Source organism: Impatiens glandulifera, chromosome 1, assembly GCF_907164915.1.
Source record: "Impatiens glandulifera chromosome 1, dImpGla2.1, whole genome shotgun sequence".
NCBI classification, from domain to species: Eukaryota; Viridiplantae; Streptophyta; class Magnoliopsida; order Ericales; family Balsaminaceae; genus Impatiens; species Impatiens glandulifera.
In genome coordinates, this window is record NC_061862.1 from 58,926,253 (window position 1) to 58,953,747 (window position 27,495).

Consider the following 27,495-nt stretch of genomic DNA (forward strand, 5'->3'; position numbering starts at 1 on the left):
GAGATAAATCGTCATACATGCTTTCGCTCAAGAAACTCTTAAAATACTAGTACAATTTCCACATTCATCATCCCCTCCTCTAGTCTAACGGAAAAAAAGGTGGATACTCACCCTAAGGTCCTGAGTTTGAGCCCGTCAGGCGGTAAGTTCTGTGCCTAATTAAATGGTTAAGTGCGTTTACGGACTACATACTTAATCCGTTGTCCCATTTTTCGAGTTTTCCCAAAAAAATCTTCACATTCATCCACATTCGCTCAAGAGACTCTTGAAATACTAAGAATCTCTATATTCAAGTATGTCACTAGTCACCTGTCATTTGTTTCATCCATTTAAGAGATAAATCTTCGTACCTTCATTTTCTCTTAAAATTTATTTTAAAAGATAAAATTATAGAGTTTATAACACCAAGTGAATTTGGACAACCACGCGTACACCAACACTTCCCAATTTTTGTTTATATAGGTCAGGTTAAAATATAAAAAAAATAAAATCTAAATTAACAATTATTTATTACATCAAAATAATACTTACTCTTGTTTGTCACAACATAATGTGTTCTTCTTCAATACTAACGATTGACTTAAGAAGACGCAAAATGAATATCATCTTCAACTTCCTCAAAACCGTCTATGATAATAATTAATTGAGCTCAAGACGAACTTTCATTGTTTACTTACGTAAAATGAGATATCGACCGAAAAATCGAGGAGACCTAAGATAATCATTAATCATCTACTTTCTAACACAAAAAATAAGGCAGCTCTCAGCATCTTTTTTCAAGCTCAATATCTAGCAAACACTTGTCACACATCTTGTTTTGAACCTCGCATACTCAAGCACCTTGTTTTGAACCTCGCATACTCAAACACCTTGAATCTCATACTTCTCTTCGAACCCTTCAAACATACAATTTTTTAGTTTTCAATTATGTCTAAAATCACTAGCGTTTCAAGGATTTTATATTAAGACTCGTTTATACAATTGTCTTTATCAATTTCTTCACACAATCATCCATACTTTCTCGAAAGAAATTTATTTTTCCAAAATAATAATAATAATATATAAGAGCAAGTACCATATTTTCATAAATTTGGTTGTGTTTTAAGTTTATTGAATAATTTAATTATCTATATTTAGCTCAAATTAAACTAAATAAGTAAACCATGAAAGATAGTAAAAATGCACCAAAAGACAAACGTATTCCTCAAAGATAATTAAATTAGGTCCTTACAAAAATAAATTAGTTAGGTTTCAACATTTGAATCCTCAACGATGGTTTCACTCTTCCTTCCGAGTGCCACTAATCATCGCGGGTTAAACACGTATCCCGCAAACATATTCAATCAATTTAATTAGATAAGCGGAACTTGTCGTCTGACGAGCTCGAATCTAAGACCTCAAAGAGGCTAGGGTATTCACATATTGTTGCCTCTAGGCTAGGCTAGAAGAAGGGATTCAAAGTTTAGTTTTACATTTGATTAAACTAAGTTATATATGAATTAGATCATTTTATGAACATATCAACTTAATTAACTAATCAATTTGTAATATTTACTAAAATCTTAAGAGAAAAACAAGATGTAACTACACATAAGTTTGGCTTGTGAACAAGCATAATAACCATCATGTGGTGGTTCCATCAATTTGTATTTGGAAGGAACACGGACATTCTTAATGTTGGTTAATTAGATGTTCGCAGCGGAATAATTTATAGATCTAATCTAAATATCTAATCATATGATCATGCATAATTGATAGAATCATGATATATAGTTTATAGAAATATACCTTTGATGCGTGAACCGGATCAGATCTGGTAGTAATGAATAGTCGAGAGCCCCACGTGTTGCTCCTCTACTTGGTCCACACGAGCCCAACTAGATCTCTTTTTACTTTCGACTGCTAGGACGAAAAAGACAAAGGGGAAGCAATCCAATTGCTAGATTAAAAGATGATTTCTTCCTCTTGGAGTTCTCACCGTAATATAACAAAAGCCGTTTTAAAAGAGGAACAATTCTCTCTCTATTCACTTCCATTTTCTTGCAAATAAGTGAATCATTTTGTATTAAATAAAATTCCATAATTAACTATTAATTATATATTATTTTATTTCACAAATAAATAATATTTCTTATTATTAATAATATCTAATATGTATTAATTATATATTATTTTATTTCACAATCTTAACTCCATAATTAACCATTAATTATATATTATTTTATTTCACAAATAAATAATATTTCTTATTATTAATAATATCTAATATGTATTAATTATATATTATTTTATTTCACAAATAAATAATATTTCTTATTATTAATAATATCTAATATGTATTAATAATTAACCATCTTTTTCGTTTATCTAGTCGGTCAACTCTAAGTGTGTGACCTCATAGAACCCGATTATAATAGTCATAGGTTTAACCTCATTAATCGTAGTTGGCTTCTAGCAAAGCACTACGATTCCTAAAATAATCGGATTAAATTATATCTGTTAATTTGTCCTATCCAAGTTTACTCATTGCACATTAAATTAAAGGACACAATTCCTTCAATCTCCCACTTGTCCTTAAACAAGTGTGTAATATAAGATACCTTTGTCTCTTAATGTCTTATTTGATGATATGGTAACATTCATACCTTTCTATCAAATATGTTTCTTGAACTCTGAGTTTGAACTGTCAATTAAACGGATGATTCATATTAATCCATCCGAGCATGGCCATGCATTTTCAGTTCTCGTTCTTCAAGTGGCCAAGACACCATTCTTGTACACCATTCCTATTCAATTCCTTCAATCTCCCACTTGTCCTTAAACAAGTATTTAATATAAGATACCTTTGTCTCTTAATGTCTTATTTGATGATATGGTAACATTCATACCTTTCTATCAAATATGTTTCTTGAACTCTGAGTTTGAACTGTCAATTAAACGGATGATTCATATTAATCCATCTGAGCATGGCCATGCATTTTCAGTTCTCGTTCTTCAAGTGGCCGAGACACCATTCATGTTCAATGTATCACAGTATACATGAAGTAGGAGGACTTCTCCATTCTTGTATGACTATGGCTCCCACTCAATTTTTAGCAATCTCAACTACTGCCTTTATAACTCCCTTTTACGGAAAGCGTTTAACAGTGTCAAAGAAACACCAATCATCAAGTGAGGCCACAACATACTCATGTCTGAGGAATCTACTAAACATGGTTTAACTTAAAACTCTACAATCTCTTTTGGAGAGTCTTAAGGTGGGTCAGTCTTACATGTATCATCCATACACATATATGTAATTGACTAGACATCTCCATGTCCTTATAGCCCATGAAACCTGACGCTATCAGTCAGCTTACAATATAGTAACTTATAAAATCATCTATGTCCATTTGATGATTTTAAACTATAGACTTTTAATAATTCAAAACTTCATTTCATTTAATGGGGTTTCATTCATCAGAACACTTAAGATGATCCCATTTGTTAATAATGAATTATTTGGACATATTATTTAATATCGATAAAAACAATATAAATAAGGATGAAATATCATAAAATCATCAAGTCAAACATAAAACTGGTGTCTAACACTCATAAATACATAATGTAATACAAAAGCAAACTCAAAGCCATTCTCCAATGTTCTTGAGACCCTTAGCCCTAGTGTGACTCTCATGCTTGGGCCTAGGCATAGGTTTGGTTAATGGATCTGCAATGTTGTCATCAGTATGCACCTTACACATCCTAATATCACCAATAGTGATGATGTGTTGAATAAGGTGATACTTTCTCATAACGTGTCTGGATTTGGAGCTCGAACTCGGTTCCTTTGCCTGAGCTATGGCACCATTGTTGTCACAATAGATGTCGATAGGCATTGAAATGCTAGGAACAACACTGAGTTTATCTAAGACCTTCCTCATCCAAACGGCCTCCTTTGCTGCTTCACTAGCAGCAATGTACTCAGCCACTGTTGTAGAATCTTCTATAGTACCTTGCTTGGAGCTCTTCCATCTCACAGCTCCTCCGTTAAGGATAAAGACATAACCCGATTGAGACTCAAAGCCATCTCGGTCAGTCTGAAAGCTTGCATTAGTACAGCCTTGTACGATCAATTTTTCATCTCCCCCATATACTAAGAAATTATCCTTTGTTCTTCTTAAGTACTTCAGGATATTCTTAGCTGCACTCCAGTGTGCTTCTCCAGGACTTGATTGGTATCTGCTACACATGCTCAAAGCATATGCAACATATGGACGTGTACATACCATGGCATACATGATAGATCCTATAGCAGAAGCATATGGGATCTTGTTCATCTTCTCAAGCTCAGCAGGTGTTTTAGGACACTGCGTCTTGCTGAGATATACACCTTATTGAATGGGTAAAAATCCCTTCTTGAAATCTTGCATCTTGAATCTATTAAGAATCTTATCAATATAAGTTCCTTGACTTAATCCAAGAAGCCTCTTAGATCTATCTCTATAGATCTTAATTCCAAGTATGTACTCGGCCTTTCCTAAGTCTTTCATTGAGAAACATTTCTTCAGCCATTATTTTACGGATTCTAGCATCGGAATGTCATTCCCAATAAGTAGTATGTCATCCACATACAAGACTAAGAAGGCTGCCTTACTCCCACTAAACTTCTTGTAAACACAAGGATCCTCTTCGCATCTAATGAATTCAAACTCTTTGATCTTTTCATCAAATCGAAAGTTACAACTCCTGGATGCTTGCTTAAGTCCATAAATGGACTTTTTAAGCTTGCATACCTTCCCAGCATGATTTGGATCTTCAAAACCTTCAGGTTGTGTCATGTACACATCCTCTTCCAAAAAACCATTTAGAAAAGCGGTTTTGACATCCATTTGCCATATCTCATAGTCATAATATGCAGCAATAGCTAGGATTATCCTAATGGATCTAATCATGACAACTGGTGAAAATGTCTCGTCATAGTATATACCATGAATTTGTCTAGAACCTTTGGCAACTAGTCTTGCCTTGTAAACAGATGCATTTCCATCCTTGTCATTTTTTAGTTTGAAAATTCATTTGCTTCCTATGGGTTTTACCCCCATCTGGCAAATCTATCAAGTCCCATACTTGATTTTCAAACATCGAATCCATTTCAAACCTTATGGCGTCAAGCCATTTATTGGAGTCTGAACCCGTCACTACTTGCTTATAGGTCGAAGGCTCACTATGTTCTAGCATAAGAACATCAAGGCTTACATTTAAGATGAAATCATCATAACGTCTTGGTTGTACCCTTGGCCTTTCCGATCTACGAGTGGGTTCAACTTGTTCAACAACTAAATCCGGAACATGATCTACAACTGTTTGTAGATCCTCTTGTTCTAGTTCTTGGATGTTCTGAGGCCCTGAGCCTTCAAAAGTAATCATCTCTGCATCGACATCATCCATGTCATTTTGTTGTTGAGTTTGTTGCTCTTCATCATCTTGAACTGTTTCAAGATGAATATTTCTCCCACTTGACTTGTTGGAAAGGAACTCTCTTTCCAAAAAGACACTATCCCTTGCAACAAACACCTTTTGCTGAGTTGGATTGTTGAAGTAATATCCAAAACTTCCTTTTGGATACCCTATAAAAAAAACATTTATCTGATTTTGGGGCAAGCTTCTCTGTTTGTAAACGCTTTACATAAGCTTCACATCCCCATATTTTCAGAAAAGACAACTTTGGAACCTTTCCAGTCCATATCTCATATGGAGTTTTGTTTACAGTTCTTAACGGAGTCCTATTTAGTGTAAGTACATCGGTAGTGAGAGCATATCCCCAGAAGGATACCGGAAGATTAACAAAACTCATCATTGATCGGACCATGTCTAACAAAGTCTTGTTTCTCCTTTCAAACACTCCATTTAACTGAGGTGTTCCTGGGGTAGACAACTGTGTGACTATCCCACAGTTTTTCAAATGATGATCAAATTCGTGGCTCAAGTACTCACCACCACGATCAGATCGAAGTGCTTTTATTTTCTTGCCACTTTGAGTCTCTACTTCGTTTTGAAATTCCTTGAACTTTTCAAAGGACTCTGATTTATGTGACATAAGGTAGATATACCCATATCTACTCATGTCATCAGTAAATGTGATGAAGTATCTAGAGCCACCTCTAGCTTCAGTGCTCATTGGACCACATACATCAGTATGTATTACGCCCAGTAGTTCAGTAGCCCTTTCAAACGTTCCTTTGAAAGGTGACTTTGTCATCTTGCCCATCAGACATGATTCACATGTATCAATGGATTCAAAATCCATGTCTTTTAGAAGCCCATCTTTGTGGATCTTCTTCATGCGATTCGCACTAATGTGACCCAATCGACAATTCCATGGTAGGCCTCACTCAAACTATTTAATTTTTGTCTTTTGTTATTTATGTTATACAATTCTGATTTGAGATCCAATACAAAGAGTCCATTACTCATTGGAGCAGTCGCATAGAAAATATCATTCTTAAAAACAGAAATATTTCCATTTTTAATGCTAAATTCAAAACCTTTAGAATGTAATACAGCAACCGAAACAAGGTTCTTAGTAATGTAAGGAACATAATAACAATTATTCAGTTCTAATATTAAACCAGAAGGTAAAGATAAACTTAAATCTCCTACGGTAAGTGCAGCAACACTTGCTCCATTTCCAACGCGCAGGTCTATCTCTCCTTTCTTCATTTCTAAGTCCCTGCACATATGAAATAATGTGAGCACCACATGCAGTATCTAATACCCAAGTAGGACCATTATTTAATGTGAGAACATCTGTTGTCATAATCTCAATAACATAAATACCTGAAGTGGAACTCACAGTCCCATTCTTCTTGTCTTCTAGGTACTTGAGACAATTTCTTTTCCAGTGTCCCTTGGCCTTGCAGTAAAAACAATCATGATCAGCAACCATCTTTGGCTTCTCACCACCCTTGGGTTTGGCAACTTGCTTGCCTTTCCCTTGGTTATTGTTCTTTTTCTTAGCCACCTTCTTAAACCCCTTCCCATTGTTGACATTTAGAACTTCCTTCTTCTTGTCATCAATAATATTGCCTTCAGCATTTTTAAGCATGTTATGGAGCTCATTAAGATCATGCTTTAGACCATTCATATGGTATTGGATTCTAAATGGTGCAAAACCATCATGTAAGGATCTAAGAACAATATCAGTGGCCAACTCTTGGTCATATGGGGTCCCCAGATTTTCCATCCTCTTGAAAAGCCCAGTCAGGCTAATAACATGAGGACTCACTGTTTTCCCTTCACAAGCTTGCTATCAAGTATAGCCTTGTGAGTCTCATATCGCTCTATCCTTGCCTGATCCTGAAACAGCGTTTTCAGTTCAGTTATGATAGTATAAGCATCAGAATGCAAAAACCTCTTTTGCAATTCAGGCTCCATTACAGTTAGCATGATGCAAGTAACAGGTAATGCTTCAGTTTTCACCCGAGTTGATGTTGCCTTCTCCTCATCTGATGAGGTTCCGGTCACAGTAGGGATAGGGGTAGTTAGGACGTCCTCACGTCCCTCAGACCTGAGAATAATTCTCAGATTCCTTTCCTAATCAAGGAAGTTCGTTTCATTGAGCTTGTTTTTCTCAACAATTGAGCGCAGAGAGAATTTCAAATTATCGTTCGACATATTCTACAGAATATAAATGACATACAAATCAGTTTATGTTTTGAAATTTGCAAAATACTTATAATTGAACAATTTAAAACAAGTGAATGCACATTTTATTCAAGTTTTTATAGTCCCTTATGAATAAAATGATTCCAAGATCCCATTACAGACAATCCCCAACATACTTTTGTACTGCCTTAGGTCTTGTGTGTTCAAGGTAAGTAACAATTACTAATTATAACTTCTTATAATTCTTAGTTGATGATCCACATCTAATGTAGGATTCATCCCCATGCCTCAAGATCCAAAACTTTGCCTTTTGGTCTCTTGTTGGGTACAACCGTATCAAGGTTTATGAATCCCCGTATAGATTCATCCTTAGAAGCCTAAGGTTGAGGAAAGACACCATCGCTTTTGCGAAACCTATCCAACCAAAACCATAAACTTCATGGGTCATGACACGGAAAGACATTGCCCCAATTTTCTTAAGGAACTTAAGTTTCAATTGTCTTTTATTTATTAGTGAAAATTATTATAAATAAAAACAATGCAATGAAAATTGTGATCCTAGTATGGCCTCTAAAATGCAAAAAAAATATATATATATAAAGAACTAAACTTCTTTGGTCTCCATACTTGCACCCTTCATGAATCTCCATCCTTGAACTTCATGATTCTTATTTGTATTATATAATTATTTATAATAATCTAATTATCAAAATAAATTATAAAATACATAAGTGTTATAAGAAAACATAATGATGCTCAGATCGTATTTCTGGGCCATACTAAAAAATATTAATATTTAATAAGTGGGATTTCCTAACTTTTAGAAAACATATATATCATATTTATTTGATTCAAATATTTATATAATCCAATTAAAATAAATATTTCTTTTATTTTCTTAAAGATAGTTTTACATCTTAATCTATATAAAATTATATCATCGATATAGATCCGCATCAAAATTAACAGTTAATTTATTAATCCTTTCAATATATGCAACCTTGCGCTCTGATACCACTGTTGGTTAATTAGATGTTCGCAGCGGAATAATTTATAGATCTAATATAAACATCTAATCATATTATCATGCATAATTGATAGAATCATGATATATATTTTATAGAAATATACCTTTGATGCGTGAACCGGATCAGATCTAGTAGTAATGAATAGTCGAGAGCCCCACGTGTTGCTCCTCTACTTGGTCCACACGAGCCCGACTAGATCTCTTTACTTTCGACTGCTAGGAACGAAAAAGACAAAGAGGAAGCAATCAAATTGCTAGATTAAAAGATGATTTCTTCCTCTTAGAGTTCTCACCGTAATATAGCAAAAGTCGTTTTAAAAGAAGAACAATTCTCTCTCTATTCACTTCCGTTTTCTTGCAAATAAGTGAATCATTTTGTATTAAATAAAATTCCATAATTAACCATTAATTATATATTATTTTATTTCACAAATAAATAATATTTCTTATTATTAATAATATCTAATATGTATTAATTTTATATTATTTTATTTCACAATCTTAACTCCATAATTAACCATTAATTATATATTATTTTATTTCACAATCTTAACTCCATAATTAACCATTAATTATATATTATTTTATTTCACAAATAAATAATATTTCTTATTATTAATAATATCTAATATGTATTAATTATATATTATTTTATTTCACAAATAAATAATATTTCTTATTATTAATAATATCTAATATGTATTAATAATTAATCATCTTTCTTGTTTATCTAGTCGGTCAACTTTAAGTGTGTGACCTCATAGGACCTGATTATAATAGTTATAGGTTTAACCCCATTAATCGTAGTTGGCTTCTAGCAAAGCACTACGATTCCTAAAATAATCGGATTAAATTATATATGTTAATTTGTCCTATCCAAGTTTAATCATTGCACATTAAATTAAAGGACACAATTCCTTTAACAAGGATATTCTTAATGTTTTTCCCCGAGCTGTTCTTCAATTTACATCATACAAGTATTATTAATTCAATCTTTCTTCATCTTTATGTATGCAAAATCCACTGAACGACAACAAGTAAGTGTATAAAGTTTGTTTATATTATTGACAATGAACAATCAACCATCAATAAAGAGTGAAGCTAAAATTTGAAATCTACCTGAACTAAGGTAGCGAGATTTGGAGAAAAGAGAAGTGAGGACGTGAATAACGTGGCTAAGTCGGAACAAGTCACTATTATACATATAACATTTAGGTTATTCGGACTATAGCCCATAATTGATTAGAATGAAGACGTAAAATGAATTATATCATGACATGCTAGTCCATGAGAAAAGTGTAATTCTGTCTCCCCATTTCCTGAACCATTATCCAGCAAATCTTGAAAATATCTCAATAATATTATATATATATATATATATATATATATATATATATATATATATATATATATATATATATTGATCATGTCTTTCTGAATAAGGGCCACAATTTCTGCTCCTAGTTGAATTTAAATATAAAAACCCACCATCTAGAGTAATTTTATTGATAAGAGTGTTATAAGAAAATAAAAGATTTGAATTTGATTTCTACTATAAAAAAATGCTTTGGTTTAATAAAGAATAATGATTTTCAAGAATAAACCGAGTCACAATAAAAAATAGTGAATATGCAAACATCACAACTAAGATTGAAAAGATTATGCCTTTAGTGAAAGAAAGATGTTTATCTATTTCATTCAATCCAGTTATAAATTAGCTTAGAAGTGGCAGATGGAAGAGGAGACAAGGGAACAAAAGATGTCGTCCCTTGGGAATTGAAGAATCTCTAAAGAAAATGAAAGAAATGGGGAAGAGAATTGTAATTAGTAAGCATTGCCACATTTCACATGCAATTAATTGGATTTGGAATTTTGCACTATGTATTCTATCTCTATATATAAATATTATGATTCCCATGTTAGGCTTTTGGTCTTTATTTTAATTCATGCATGTTATGTTATTATAAGAAAATTGAGCCTTTTATAAAATTCTTCTTTTTTTTTATTTTTTGAAAAATATTAAGACAAATGTATTTGACAGCATTATTTAAGATTTCATCAAAATTTATTTTTGTATCCACGTCTTACCAATTTTTTTTTTATTAAATCACATTTTTAATACAATATCACTTTATTTTATATTTTGATAATTTTAGAAAAGAGACAAATAACATTTTTATAAAAATTCCTAGAAAAGGAAAGTAGAAGATAATTTTTATTTCTATCTTTCTCTCTCTTTTTCTTTTCCAAGGTGTTTTTATCAAATTTGATATTGATTTTTTTTTTTATGAAATTGTGTGATTTTTTTAAAAAAAAAGTGTGAAGAGTATGTTCTTGTTTTATCTTAATATTGCGCTTACAAATTGATTAAAATATCTCAAATTATGAACAAAAATGGAGGAAAATTCAACTGATAAAAAGAAAACATTAAAGCAAAAAGACAAAATCGACAAGTTCATTAACATAATAGATGTCGACTGTCCATATGCGTAGAAGAGGTTGAATATCTTGAACACATTTTTGGCATTGTCATGTTCTCTCACAGATTTGATAGAATCTCGCTAAATATCATTTTTAGAAAACGTGGCCACAAAGGGTTACGCACATAGCTCGCAATCACTTAACCATTTAACCAGGCATAAAACTTGTCACTTGACGGGTTCGAATCCAAGACTTCTCAAGGAGAGATTGAGGATATCTACCTCTGGTAAAATGTGATCACAAGTGGTTCAACACATAGTCCGCAAACACACATAATCATTTAGCTATGCGTAAAATTTTCCGTTTGACGGGCTCGAACCCAGGACCTCTCAAGGAGGCTGGGGATATCCACCTTTTATAAAATGTGACCAGAGGGTTTAAGCACATAGCCCGTAAATACACTTAACCATTTAACCAGACGCAAAACTTACTGCCTAACGGGCTCAAACCTAAGATCTCTGAAGGAGGTTGAGGATATCTCACTAAATATCTAACCCAATACGTAATTAGAAATTTCATGATAAAAAATAGAAGACAAATAATTTCTACTATAATGTACTAAATTGTTTTTTTGGAAAGAAATGAAGACAATAACTCAGAGTCAGAATATGAGATTTTACCCACTTATTCCCAAATTGAAGAAGGATTTTCAATACCTTCAACAACTCGATCATTTGTTAGGAATGACACTTTGATATCAATCTTATCACCAAGCTACAAGACTGTAGACAGAGTTAGTATTTTAGAGTAACTTTTATTGATTTCTACCCTTATTTGAAAAATTGTAAGCCATTGTTGACATTTTGATTTAGTTTTTCTTTATTTCACTATTGTAGGAGTACATATTTGTTTTTCTATCTATCACTTTTTTCCCTTTTGTGATTTATTTGTATAACGACTTGCGTCGTTTTTCTAAAAAATATATATATATGCATAGTAAGTTTTTCGGGTTGTTAAAGTTATTTACACATAGTAATTATAATGACGATAGTTCTATATCGTCGACAAAGTCTTCAACAACGATTTTAAATTACCCTTATCAAATGATTTAATGATGATATTAAATTATCATTGTTATAGCTCCAATTTTAATACTTTTTCGGTGAAACAATAATTACTCTCTAAATTTCCTGTTGGTATTACTCCCTTTTTTTACAAGTGTAATCGACTTTCACACAAGTGTAGTCGACCTTGATGTAATCACGAGGATTGACATTGAATATATGTGTAACGATTTGCCTTAGTATAAGAATTAATATCAACCATTAATTATTTGCGGTTTATATTAATTTCCTTTATATCACCGTTATTTTACGGTTACACTTATTTAAGTTAGGTGTTTACGTTTTTCTGTAATTTACATATTAATAGTTATAGTCTTTTTCATTTGATGTATGTTTTTCATCTTTGATAATTAAAATAAATTTCTTCATTTGTTTTTTCATACGTCATTGATCATCACTTTCTTACATTCTGCACAACAATTGATATCAGAGCGAGTTAAATTCGATCAGTTTATCAATAATTATTATCTGGCGAGAAGATGTCTTTAATGAATTTGAAAATCAAAAAGTTCACAAGGCGAAACAGTTTTGGTCTATGGCAGATCAAAATGCGAGCCTTGCTTAAACAACAAGGTGTCTGGGAACCATTGTCGAAGGACAAGGTGAAAATTGTTGTAGGTCCTGCAAAGGAGTCTACCTCTGGTAAAATTATTGTTGAGCTTGAGGCCTTGGAAGAGAAGGCACACTCAACGATTTTACTCTGTCTAGCTGATGAAGTAATTACTGAGGTATCCGATGAAGATATCACAATCGGTCTGTTGTCGAAGTTAGAGACTTTGTACATGACAAAGTTATTAACTAACAAATTGTTATTAAAACAACGTTTTTTCAGTCTTCATATGTTTGAAGGTAAGTCTCTTCGTGAACATCTCGATAAGTTAAACAATATTACTTGAATTGAGAAATATAGATGTTAAGATCGAAGAAGGAACATTGTGCATTAGTAAAGGTTCAAAAGTAATACTGAAAGGTATCAAAATAGAATGCCTTATATATATATATATATATAAGATAAGATAAGACGTTAACAGGTTCCACTGCGGTCGCATCCAAATCTGTGAATCGACACCCTAATATAACCAAGTTGTGGCATATACGACTTGGACATATGGGGGGAGAGGAGATGCAAATTATGTACAACCAAGATATTCTATCTGGCCACAAGGTTACCAACCTTGAGTTGTGTGAACAATGCATTGTCGGGAAAAAGCATCGCAATAAGTTCGGTAAGGGAGTTCACAAAACTAAGGGCACACTAGATTATATCCACTCTAATTGTTGGGCACATTTATAAATGATTACTCAAGGAAGACTTGGTTGTATCTTCTGAGACATAAGAGCGAAATATTTAAGACTTTCAAACATTGGAAGACACCGGTGGAGAATCAAAATAGAAAGAAGATTAAGAGGCTGCAAACTAATAATGGGCTTAAATTATATTAATCCGATTTTAATGAGTTTTGTAGGGATATGGGGATTGTAAGACATCACACTTTCCTAGGTACACCACAACAGAATGGTGTAGTAGAGAGGGTGAATCAAACACTACTAGTGAGAGTTAAAAGCATGCTCTCTAATGCTAGATTGACTAAAAAGTACTAGAGTGAGGTTGTCTTAACGACTTGCTATATAATAAATCGTGCACCTCATACTGGGATTGATTGCAGAATCCCTTATGAGGTATGGTCTGGTAAAGTCGTTGATTATTCTCACTTACAGATTTTTGGGTGCATATCTTACTATCATGTTAGTGAAGGGAAGTTGGAACCAAGGGCAAAATAGGGTATCTTCATGGAATATGGAGATGGAGTCAAGGGATATAGAATTTGGTCATCTTCTAAAGGTAGAGTAATCTTCAATAGGGATGTCACATTTAATGAGATGTTTATATTTAACTCCTCTATCAAGCCATCACTTTTTGGAGAAAATGATAGTACCGAGAAATAAGTGGAGCTTGAGGTGGCTCTAGTTCAATGGACAACTGACATGACATGTGATACTAATAAACTATCTGAGGAGTTTATCAATTTGGAGTACCTAAAAGTCAATCTTACATTGTTACATGACCTAAAAGGAAAATTAAAGTTCATGACATGTTAATTCATTCAACCAATATAAAACATATCTCAATTGGTCTTGGAAGTAGGATAGTCAGTCCCTCTATGAATAATACTGAAGAAATGGTAAGTTGTGCACTTCAGGTAGCTGAAGATGTCATACATAATAAGTCATCTTCTTATAGTGAAGTTGTTAATGATGGTGATTCTGCGCAATCAATTGTTACCATGTGTGAGGAAGTTGAATCACTTCACAAGAATAATACATGTGATCTAGTTAATTTACTTAAGGGGAGAAGGTCATTGGGTGCAAATAGATTTTCAAAAGGAAATATGGAACCTCTAGTGCTGAAGGGACTAGATATAAAGCATGACTAGTTGCAAATGAATTCAGTCAAAAGGAAGGTGTAAACTACAACGAGATATTCTCACCTGAAGTCCAACACACTTCTATCAGGGTACTACTAGATATAGTAGCACATCAGGATCTAAAACTCGAGTAATTAGACGTGAAGACGACTTTGTTACATTGTGAGATTTAGGAGGATATATTGGTGAGCCAGCCTGAAGGGTTTCTTGTTCCTGGTAAAGAAACATATGTTTGTAGTCTAAACAAGTCCTTGTATGGACTTAAATAGTCTCCTCGACGGTGGTATAAGCGGTTCGACAATTTTATGATTGAACATGGTTACAATAGGAGTGCATATGATTGTTGTGTTTATCACAACAAAATCGGTGATGGTTATTTGATTTATTTTTATCTTTGATAATTAAAGTCTCTCTTAATTTTTTTTCATACGTTGTGGAATTGGGCTTAGGGTTTTGAGGTCCAATTTAGTGTGCCTCAATGTTAAGTACAAAAGAATGAAAGAATCCATATATATATTATATTATATAGAGATATAATGATATATTCTAAAAGGGAAAGAATATATATATATATATAATATAATATATAGAGATAATGATTCTTTTCTAATTATGAATTCTAAAAACCTATATATATTTATATTGTAACGAGTTGTAGATTGTGGTGAGACTAAAACCTAGAACATATAGAGAGTTAGAATTTATAATTATAACTCTATTGAATTAATTCTCTGAAAGTAGGATGTAGGACATTGTTGGTCCGAACCTGGGTAAACTTTTGTGTCGTTATTATGTCTATTCTTTTCTTTTACGTTATTGTTCTATATTCATTACGGTTGCTATATTTCCACTTTTCATTCTTCGGGTGATAGTATTTACAACAAACTGGTATCATAGCAAGGTTGGTCTAAGGCGGTCGTGGTTCGATTTCTTTGACTTAAGATGGGGTCGACTTCTAGGGTGGATATCGAGAAGTTCGATGGGACGAAGGATTTTGGGTTATGGAAGATGAAGATGATGGCACACCTAGGCAACATGGGAGTCGCTAAAGCACTCGACGGGGAATCATTTTTTTCAAGTCTCAATGGACGCGGAGAAAAAGATGGAGGTGTTAGAAAGGGTCTATAACACCTTGATTCTTAGTTTTGGTGATAAGGTACTGCGAGAGGTTGTTTCCATGACGGCAAAAGAGGTGTGACTTCAGTTGGAATCTTTGTATATGACTAAGACACTATCGTCTCGGATCTACATCAAGCAGAGATTCTTTAAGTTTAGAATGATTGAGGGAAAGGATTTGTAGACGCGTCTCGACGATTATGTCAAGATTCTTCTTGATTTAGAATACATCGGGGAGAAGTACAAAGATAAGGCGTTGAAGCTTTTGAATTCTTTACTGAAGTCGTATGAGACGTTCGTAGACATACTTGAGCATGGGAGGAAGGAACTTACGAACGTTTCATACGACTTCAGTAAAGAATTCAAAAGTATCAGCGCCTTATCCTCATCCTTGTACTTTTACCCGATGTTTTATAAATCAAGGAGAATATTGACATAATCGTCGAGATGCGTTTGCAAATCCTTCCCCCAGTCATTCTAAATTTGAAGAATATTTGCTTAATGTATATTCGAGACGACAGTGTCTTAGTCATATACAAAGTTTCTAACTGAAGTCACACCTCTATTGTCGTCATGGCACTAGCAACCTCTCGTAGTACCTTTTCACTAAGACTAAGAATTTAAGGTGCTATAGGCCCTTTCCAACACCTCCATCTTTTTTTCCATGTCCATCGATGCTGGTAATTTTGATCCCCCCTCGAGTGCTTTAGTGACTCTCATGTTTTCTAGGTGTGCCCTCATCTTCACCTTCATCTTCTATAACCCAGAATCCTTTTTCAAATCGAACTTCTAGATATCCACCCTAGAAGTCAACCCCATCTCAAGTCAAAGAAATCGAACCACGACCGCCTTAGACCAACCTCGCTCTGATACCAATTTGTTGTGAAAACTATCACTCGAAAAATGAAAAGCGGAAATATAACAATCATAATGGATGTATAACAATAACGTAAAAGCAAATAATAAGTAAAATAATGACACAAGAGTTTTACCCAGGTTCGGACCAACAATGTCTCACGTCCTACTTTGGGAGAATTGATTCAATAGAGTTATAATTACAAATTATAACTCTCTATATGTTCTAGGTTTTAGTCTCACCACACTCTACAACTCGTTTACAATGTAAATATATATAGTTTTTTAAAATTCATAATTATGAAAGAATCGTTATCTCTATATATATTATATATAATGTAAATATATCATTCTCTCTCCATATAATATAATATATATGAATTCTTTTCTTCTTTTGTACCTAACATTGAGGGACAATAAATTGGGCCTCAAAACCCTAGGCCCAATTCCACATACATCATTCATCATCACTTTTTTTTTATTTCGTACAATAATATGACTAGTCGGACAATTAGTTTTATCTGTCCTTATCGAATATTGATCCATTGAAATCACACCATAGGTTTTGCTCTTTTAATAAATCAATTTAGGGATTTTATTGCATTTAAGAAAAAGAGAGAAAGGAGGTCTCTTTACCGCAACCCACAATCAGTTTTAAACTTTCTAGAGATTCCTCACTTGATTCATAGTTTCCATATGTTACCAAATCAAGATGAGTTAAGATGAGTCGGTCCAAAAGGAAAAAAATGACAAGAGAAGCTAGCGAAGACGAAAAACTGGAACTCTATCCAGAAATATCTCCTCAAAAGACTTAAGGGTGACAAGAAAGAAGGAAAGAAAGAACAAGGGCAAAGACAAGATCAAGACGAGTCCGAGGAAATCAACCCCTGTCGTCTTGTTTTAGTTGATTGATTGTTAGTTTTATTCTTTATTCACTTTTGTACTTTGATTTCACGTCCGTGTGCGTTTCTTAGGCCAACTGTAGATTTCTCATGGCTATCGTGTGTTGACTTTGAACAAATTGTTGTGAGCTCAATTTCAACTCTTGTACTCCTTTTACCCTTTTGAGTCTTTTAATTAATGGCGTAAGACATTTCTCAAACAAAAACAAAAACAAAAACAAAAAGAATGAGTCAAGAACTTGCAACAAAAGTATCATTCAATTTTATTCTATTTTTTTCATGTTAACCTAACGGAAAATATAAAAATTTAATATATATATATACACGAATCTATAAAAGAATTATATTGTGCTTAAATCCAACCAAAAAAAATATAATAATTACCAAGTTTGTACGTGTCTCAATTTAAAAAATAATAATATTAATGTACTAATTGTCTATTGATTAGTTTGTTAAACTATAATCATTTATTTTTCAAACATTAAGTTGCAACCCTAAACTCTATTTTTTTAGATCCATTAATATAATATATATACAATGGACAATGTCTAACCTAGTTAATTATTTATTTAAATTGCATGTCATGATAGAGATTGGAGTCTGGACACCACAAAACAATATTATTAGTTAGGAACAAACATGTCTTTTTATCATTGCCATTAAGACTAATCTTTATTAATTATGCAAGCAAATTATTATCTTATTAGGCTTTGTCTGCCCGTACAATATCAATAATCTAGCTATTGATCTGTCTGGTGAAAAGGCCGTAATCAGTGCCAAATGATTGGGTTTGACTTTGGCAGGCTATCTGTATGTTTAAACTAATTAATACGAGGTTAAACTAGATTTCCAATGATCATTAAGAATAATTCATACTGTTCTTGATTCATTAACTACATTTTGATCATTCAATGTATTTGAGATGCACAAACATCTAAATTCTCAATAATATTCAATGAGTTGTTAAAATATTCAAAAGAGAAACTCTTCTCCTAATCAAACATCTAAAGAAACCATTGATGCCTTCCTCAAGGCCTTGAATCCCATCATCAAGTGACTTTAATCTCATCATCAATTTTCCTTCACCATCTTCAAATCTCCCATGGCAAAAGCAATCAAGAGCAAAATCAACGTTTTCTATCTCATTCATCACCAAATCTCCCCCATTTTTACTTCTTCGATTGTAGACTTTCTTCTTCGAAAGAAAGAATGACCACCCTCTTGTCGAATCCAAACCAACAGCCAAAAACAAGAACAGTCTTTGAGAAACAGATATGGCCAAGCAAGTCACTTCACTCAAAACCCGTGTTTCTTTTGAGATTAATAACCCATGATTAAGTTTCCTTTCCATTTTCTCCAATGCCTTTAAGCATTTCAAACTTTCTCTTCTTGCCTTCTTTCTAAATCCAATATAAGCATAAATGGCATTTTCCAAGCTGTTTGATCCTCTTCCCTTTCTTCGAAACGCGGATTGAATATCCATGACATGCTGTCTCATTGTCATGAGCAATTCATGGGATCGAGAAGACAAGTCCAACAAAATGACAGAGTCTTCGAGGGTGTTTTCGACAAGAGTCGAATGGCGTAGAAGGTCTTGTTGGTTGCCTAAGGATTGGAGAAGCTCGTTAACAGAGTGAACCAGATGGAGAAGTTCATTTCGGAGAGCTTCTGCATTCAAGGGAACTGTTTCAGGGGACAAACATGGTGATTTCACTTCGGTGAATTGAGAAGGCAAGCTGATGGATCTGATATGGTACTGTGATGATGAGCCTATTATTGAAGACATGTTTGAATTGGAAGATGGAGATGAAAAGAGAATGCAGATTTGAAAAGATATTTATAAGAAGAAGAAGAAGAAGAAGAATGTGGAATCTGCATGGGGATTGGTAGTATGATGCATGTGCTGTCAAATTTAGGGGTGGGTCATTGTGTTTCTTTGTTGATCTTTGTACCCATTACAAGTTGACAACCAACCAACATCCAACCAAAAAAAATAAAAAATCAAATCCAGCATTGCCCTAATCATTATTTTCAACTTTTTTAAAAGAAAATCATATCGATATAATGAAATAGGACAATTTAATCACAATATTGTACAAACAATAAATGAAATTCCCCCACGATAAGAGCAAGAATACATACATGAAACAAACCCTGAGATTCTCAAGAAAAACAATCTGATATCGGTCCGTAAAAAGCATTTTATGGACCAACTAAAGTGATCACTAATAGGATTGTGAATCGGCCTAATAGGACTGCTAGAGTTATTAGGGTAGCTCAAATGACAACAATCGTTGCTAAGACACAAAGTCAAAGGTCTAATTAGGGTAGCTCAAGTGACAATAATCGGTGCCTAAGAGATAAAATCATGGGTCTAATTAGGTAGCTCAAGTGACAATAATAAGTGCCTAAGAGATAAAGTCACGAGTTTGATTTCAAATAAAACGTTTTAAATTAAAGTGAAAATCATGCATAACAATATATGCTAAAGTTATTGAAAATCTGAAAATCCGACCATTATGAGTTCGAGTCAAATAAGATTGTTGTTTTCGCAGACATATCTATTATTATTATTAATAATATGAGATGGGCAGTGATTAATATAGGCAAATTTGGGATCAATAAGTAGCATATTTTAAAGGAATGGTATTCACTTTTGATAATCAACTTGCATTGGTTAAATGATGAGGATATCCATAGCTAGCAAGGATTTTGAATTTGAATATAACAACAATGATGAGTAACCATTACAAGACTATGATGAAACATTCATATAAAAACAAAGTCAATTACATAATTTGTTTATAAATATGAATTATTCAAGAATTCCTTTAAAAATTGACAACTTTCACTCATTTCTATAAAGAATTCCTGAGTGAATGATTACAGAAAAGGAATGGATGGATGGGCCTAAAACATTTAGGTGTGGCAGTGGGGGGACAAAGAATCAACTCCAAAACTATATTTTATCTCAAGGAAGTTGATACAAAAGGCTTAGATTGCTTGGAATCACACCAAAAACAAAATAAAACATAAACAAAACAGGACAAGAGCTGTTGTCTGAAGGTAGAAAATATCATTATAGATGGGGAAATGCCCATATTTCTGCTTCACATCACATGCTCAACTCAAATTTAATGTTTTTGCCAAAAGAAAACTTACAATTTCAGTAATAGTCATTTCTTTCATCACATTAGCTTAAGCTTGATAAAGGAGAAATAATGTACAATATTGACCTATGAAATGTTGATACAAATATCAAAATATTTTTACAAATACAAATTAAATTATAGAAGGTTATATATCTTTTAACTTTGATGACATTTTTCATATAATTAAATGTACACTCTTTTATCATAGATTTTCAAGAGAATAAGAGAGTGAATGAGACTATTTTGATGTCTTTTATGGTGAAGAAGTTGGTTGTGATCTAAAATGGTACCATTCATGAACTTGTCTTTCTCTCTATTATGTAATATAAAAATTAAAATAATTCCATTCAAGTTACTCTTGCATCCAAGTTGAGAGCCATCAACACAACCGCCTTTTTTTTTTAAAAAAAATTGGCAGAGACCATAACCGTTTGATTTGTCTTTCTATCATTGTATCTAGAGGTACTTCATAAATTTGCATATGAAATTTTGTATCTGGTTATTCATTTTGTTTCCTCAACTAGGGTTGACGCTGATTCATCGGCTTGTGGTGACCACCGAAAAGTGCATATGAAATTTTGTATCTATTTGTACATCTCTCTAAATCAGAAAATAACATAACATAAGGTTCACCGAATTTATTATTAGTTTTTTTTATCGTCATATCATTAATGTCCTTTAACATTATACTGTAACACAGGTGTATTATTATATTATTAATTATGTGGTATGAGATTGGACACAAACCTTATAAATTATTTTTAAATATTAATCACTATAATTTTTTAACATTTTTCTTTTATAAATTATCAATAATAAATAATTCAATATTCAATTATATATTTATAATTTTATTTAAAATAATTTAATTTTTTTATTAACTTAATTTTAAATATTAATAAACTTCTTAAATTAATTATTTGTATATAAATAGATTTTTTTTTTTTAAATTTATTAATAAATAATTTTAAAATTTAATAAAAATAAAAATAAAGAATAGATAATTAGATAAATAAAAGAACATTATTTATTAGTAAAACAATATGATATATAGATGTAAATATTTTATTATTTAATTCACTACATACAGTTATTTATATTAAAATATATATTATTATAATAATTTTATATAATTAATTAAATTATATATAAAAAAAAAATAGAGAAAATGAAGAACAAAATACAGAAAAAAAATAAAAAAATGTTAATTTAGAAAATAATAGTTTTGAAAATTATAAGTTGAAATGAAAGATAAATGTATAAAGAAAATTCTATTTTAAACACATATTTTGTTATAATATTTTGGGATAGCTTATTATCATCAGGGTTGGTCGGCCTAGCCTAAGCCGCTCGGGCAATGGCAGCCCACCCAGGGCAATAAAAACTAAGATAAGATAGTTATTAATATTACTATATATTTAAACAAAAAATTTGTTTAGCACAATAGTTATTAATATTACTATATATTTAAACCAAATATTGTTTAACACAATAGTTCAAGATAAAAACTAATAATTTTTATTTGTTTATAGTCAAATCTTACTTAAAAGCCATTTTTTTTATTAATTTTTTAAATTAGATATAGGACAAAAAAAAAAAAAAAAAAGTCAAATTCACAGTTTATCAACCGAGAGCTGGGTAGCCCAAAACTCGGAGCCATCTCTGATTATTAATTAACACGTTTAAACATTATAATATTTTGATCTCTGATTATTAATTAACACGTTTAAACATTATAATATTTTGAGATAACTTATTAGTTAAAATTAATGGAATAGATCAAATTATCCTAACTTTTAAGCTGAATCAGTATAATCCTAAATTAGGGGTTAGGAAATCAGTGTGTGGAGGGTTTATTTGCAGCCCAACCATTTAGCATATTTTCTTCTTTCATTAATTAGCCAGAGCTTGCTTAAGCTTCATGATCATATTTTCAGCATCTTCACTTAAAGTTACCTGCCATGATTGTAGAGCCTTCAATGTAAATTCTGCAAGCCCTCCTCCTCTTGTTGTAACAGCTATTTTTATTGAATTTCAGCCGCCAACATGATACAAGGACCAATGTCATTCTTTGGATTTTGATTGGTTTTAATAGGGATAACAATAGTAGGGGAAGATGTACTTGCAGTTTTGCTCAAGGAAATAATATAATATAACTATAGTAATTGGTATGAGTGGAGGCAGAGAATTAGTTTTTTTAATTAAAAATCCTCTCTTCAAATTTCTTTACAGAAAATGAAAAGATTTAGCATCCTAAATAAGGTCAGATATGTTTTTACAAGAATCATGATGATTGATTGAATTCTATAAGTGAGTTGGAGTATCATTCTTTGATGATGTAGAGGCCAGGTACAATTTAACATAGACTATTATCGTCGTCCTCTTAATTTGCAATTTAGAAATAACCATTTGGTTATTCAAATAAACCGAGATAAAAAAAAAAAGGCATCTATTTGGTTGGCAAATATATAATAACTTGTAGGATAACAATGTCAGGCAACATATAAGAGCAGAGATAAGTGTATCATTAATACCTTTCAACAGCGAACTGTAGTAAATAGCAAAATACAGAAGTTAACCTGAGGCATGAATGATAAAGCAGCAGCATTCAGTAACAACAGTTAAAGATAACCATTAGCTGCAAACTTGAGATCAAAATATGGAATAGTGTACCTGCCAAGAAAAACTCTACCTGTCTAAAGAACAATTTAAGGTATATCTGTCATCCCTTTTGTAAAAGCCAATCAATCAAATGGAGAAAATGAAGCTTGACATGAAAATGCTTACTTGGACAAACCAACAATTAAGATTTAAGAGCATGTTATCCTCTAATCCTCATCAGAAGCAGTAAACTGCAAAGAGATCTATGAAATCCACATGAAGGAGAAGAAGAGATCGTTAAAGAGATATATGAAATCCTCGTAGAAACAAGAAAAACATAAATCTTTATTAGCAAACAAGCCTCCAAATACATGTGGACCTGTCATAGAGGACAAATAAGACATGGTACAAATCACAATGTAAAATAGCCATATCAGTATTATACTCTTGCATGCAAGCCATATATATTTATTTATAGGACAGAAAGATAATCACAGCAACAGACAATATGAAAATATTGATGTAATATTCAGTTTCAATACAACTATATCTCTATTCACATACTACTGTCCTTTTACACAGCAGCATGCGCCACAATGATGTCGGATCAAACTTATTGGAATACGAGCTAAATCAATGCGCTTCCCAGAAAACACATCTCTATACCGTTCGCTTCATTAGGAGACTAACATTATCAGAGTCTGTGTATAACAAAATACAAGAGATGTGCAAAAAACAAACAAGAAACTCATCCTAACACCTCCTTGTAAACATGCTACGTGTACGAGCCAAGCGATTTTTAGAGCTTCCTCCTTCTTTGCTATTCTCCCCCTCAACACAACATTCATGGTTGTATTTCTTTCTACAGCCTGGACAACGTCCATCCTCCTCGAGAATTCTCTTGTGGCAGAACAGGCAAAGTCTGAACCCACATGAACAAGGGAGAAAGCTTGAATCTGTGAAGTCCAAGTCTTCGCAGCATATAGGGCATGGCGATGGTGCAGAATGAACATGGCGATTGTGTTTCCGAAATGAATTCAAAGGAAGGCTAAGCTGCTTTGACAGGGAAGGAAGACTCTGTGGACGATAAGTATCATCAGGTTTCCATGCCCGACCGTTGTTAGTTGGAGCCTGCTGCACAGTTTCCACAATCTCTGGCTTTTCTTCTGGCTTAACAATGGGTTCCTGAGTTAACAATGGAGCAGAAGAACTCTGCAGCTCCTGCTTGACATCTGTAGCAGCCAAGGCATCAGCAACTGCCTCCCAATCATCCAAGCAATCGTCATCTTGTTCTTCATCTTCCCCATTTATGCTCCCTGCACAACTTCCACTGCTGCTGCTTCTGCTGCTTCCACTGCTGCTCGTGAAATTCGTACCCGACACATTACTTCCTAACATACAACTGCTGAGACTGGTGGGGCTACCGGAAGGAGAATCCATCTCATAATAATGATGGATGGACCTCTCTTCCCCTTCAACTGTACGCTTTAAATCAAATTTCTCTAATGGCTGGTCACTCTCCTTCTGCATATTCATGGCCGGAGGATTGAACCCTTCATGCCCACCACGAGTTTCTTCCTTCGTTCCCTTGTTTCTCACTGCATAAAAGAAAAACCCAACAGAAGATCAACCTTTCTTCGGCGTCAAATGGGCTTAGGGCTCATGAGTTCAATCACAATTACAATTACAATTACAATTTACAACAAAACGTACCTTTAGACAGCCACTGCTCACGACGTGCTTCCAGCTTACACTGCTTTAATTTGGCAGACTTGTTTACCTGAAAACCCAACATGGTTCAAAAACAAAAACAAATACAAGAATAAATTACACCTTGCGAGAGATGGGTTAAAACGAAGGGAGATTTTCAAGATTATAAAAAGAGAAAACAAAGGATTTGCAAGAAGGAAGACGATACAGGGGATGTGGGTTTGAATGTGAGATTGCTCACCCTCTTCTTCTTGGCTAAATCCTTAGGATTTGAGGCGGCCATTGGAATCGAAGCGCTACCAATTGAACCATTCACCATATCTGCTGACATCATCATAAGTCTGGTCCAAAAACCCTAAATCGAATCAGGAAAATATCTAACGACGATTTAGAGAAAGAGATGATTGAAATGGATGCAGAGAGATAGAGAGAAAGCGAATTGCATATACGAGGACGAAAACTGATCTTCTTCGCTCACCCCCCTTTTTTTTTCTTTTTTTTTTTCCAATTCCGTCGGAGAAAAATATAGTTAATAAAATTACAATTATGCCCACGGGCTTCGCCATTAATTATAACGTGGTCCCTTTTTGATCACCCGAATTGTAAGGATAAAAAAGGAAGAGAACCCATTTAACTCCTCCTCTTCATGGTAATTATTATTTGACCCTTAAGCTTTATTTATATTGATTTAAATCTTAAACTTAATTATTTCTTTAAATTTGACCTTAAAAAATTCCAAATTTAATTAATTAATTGGCACGTTAAAAAAATATATTTCCGTCAATATATGAAATTCTAACACCTCATTAAAAAAATATAAAAAGTACAAATACTTTTTTGTTTGAAAAAATGGTTAAAACCATTTTATTAAAATTCTAAAAATAAGAGGGTCAGAAATTAAAGTTAAACAAACCTTAACTATGATTAAGGATGACAATCAAAATACCTAAAAAAAACTGATTAGTAGCATTCATACATTCTAAAAAAACAGAGATTACAAATAAAAAAAACTACGTTCAAACCTAAAACCTAATCATTCCAGCTTGGGATTTTCGTATGTCATCTATCTTCATTGAGAGACTTTCTTCCCCTTCCTCTAACAATAAAAGGAGATTATATTGAAGAGGATGATGAATATTGTTGTTTCTTATTTTGAATTCTCTCTTTGTACGAGCCTATTCAGATTTGATAAAAAAAATTATTTCTGAGAATTTCAGGACTTTTATCTTTGTTATCTTTAACTTGAATTTTTGTATTATTGTCTTCCTTATCTTCAGCTTCAGTTTTAGACTCCACATCGGTTTTAGAATCTTCTTTTATCGGCTTTAGAATTCTCTGTTTCAGTTTTAAAATTCTGGGTGTTTTCATCTTGAGTTTCATCAACAACAACTTGAGGTTCATATTCCATTTTAATCATAATCTTTTACATTACATAAAATTTTCTTTTCTTCTTCACCTTGATTCCCTTTACTTTCTTTCTTTCATTGTTTTCTATTTTCTCAAAATCTTCCTTACTTTCTTCTACAAATGTTTGATCTTTGAGTTTAGCCTTCTTTGTTTCATTTTTTTTCTTTTCTGTTTCCTGACTTTTCTGATATTCTTCTTTAGCTTTATCACATTTATTGTGTAGAAAAGTGTTACAGAAAGCACACCTTTTTGGTTTCCATTCATAAAAGATCTCCATGACATTGTGCTTTATTTTTCTGTCAATAACTGCCATTTTCATTGGTAGGACATTCCTAGGATGCACTTCAATGCTAATTCTAGCAAATGACAAGTGCTCTCCTCCTTCATTTATTGGGTCCATATATAATGGTTTCCCAATTGTACTTGTAAAGTGACTAATCGCTTCAGCATTGTACATGTGGGCTGGAATATTCCAGAGTTCGAACTAAATCTGAGCAATTTCCTTTGGTTTGCTCTATAGATTCATCTCTTCTGACCACTTTTCCAGCTTCATGCAATTTGATCATATGTAAGTATGCCCATTCTCTAAGATTTCTTTCAGATTTGAGCCTTTTTTGAACTGTAGGAAGTAGAGGTCATGTAAGTTTGCAGAAACTTTTTCAAGCCCATTTTCTCTTCATTGTTTAATTAAACCATCTTTGGTAGTTGGGAATGATACTCTATTTTTCTCAATGAAGTTTCCAACCACCACAAACTCCCAGTCTTCAATACATTTCTCCTCTACTTTAGAATACAGTTTGAATTCAAAAGGAGAGTTGAATACCTCTACCTTTGTTTGGATATCCCCCAAGTAGATTTTTCCTTTATAAGCATGATCTTCAAATTTCTTTTCTACTTTATTCTTCCATACATCGTTGACTTTCCATGTTGAATTACTCCTGATAGTATAGGTCTTGGGAGCCTTCATTAACTCCTTCATTGCATCAACTGACCACTTAACTATTTCCTCATATTCTGTTTTCTTCAATAAATTTCAGTCCTGGAGATAATGAATATTGAGTTGGACTGTTATTTGATGAGCTTTCTTTTTATTAATTTTGATTT

The 27,495-nt window shown here is 32.8% G+C and overlaps 2 protein-coding genes across 2 annotated transcripts; both read right to left on the bottom strand.

Annotated features, from left to right (window-relative positions):
- Nucleotides 1-18,473: 18,473 nt before the first annotated feature.
- On the bottom strand, nucleotides 18,474-19,307 carry LOC124929106. The gene has a single exon (XM_047469383.1). It carries the CDS (start codon nucleotides 19,305-19,307, stop codon nucleotides 18,474-18,476), a length of 834 nt encoding a protein of 277 aa, XP_047325339.1.
- A 4,414-nt stretch (nucleotides 19,308-23,721) lies between these two features.
- LOC124914819 lies at nucleotides 23,722-25,457 on the bottom strand. The gene is made up of 3 exons (XM_047455432.1): nucleotides 25,226-25,457; nucleotides 24,988-25,054; nucleotides 23,722-24,872 (listed from the first exon to the last, which is right to left on the bottom strand). The coding sequence occupies exons 1-3, from the start codon at nucleotides 25,319-25,321 to the stop codon at nucleotides 24,028-24,030; spliced, it is 1,008 nt and encodes a 335-aa protein (XP_047311388.1). The 5' UTR covers nucleotides 25,322-25,457; the 3' UTR covers nucleotides 23,722-24,027.
- Between the last annotated feature and the right edge of the window lie 2,038 nt (nucleotides 25,458-27,495).

Coding starts and splice junctions, on each gene's coding strand:
- LOC124929106 (XM_047469383.1), bottom strand. CDS start 19,307: ATGTCTTCAATAATAGGCTCATCATCACAGTACCATATCAGATCCATC.
- LOC124914819 (XM_047455432.1), bottom strand. CDS start 25,321: ATGATGATGTCAGCAGATATGGTGAATGGTTCAATTGGTAGCGCTTCG. Junction 25,055..25,225: donor ATTTAGCCAAGAAGAAGAGG/GTGAGCAATCTC, acceptor TTGGGTTTTCAG/GTAAACAAGTCTGCCAAATT. Junction 24,873..24,987: donor TGAGCAGTGGCTGTCTAAAG/GTACGTTTTGTT, acceptor TCTTTTATGCAG/TGAGAAACAAGGGAACGAAG.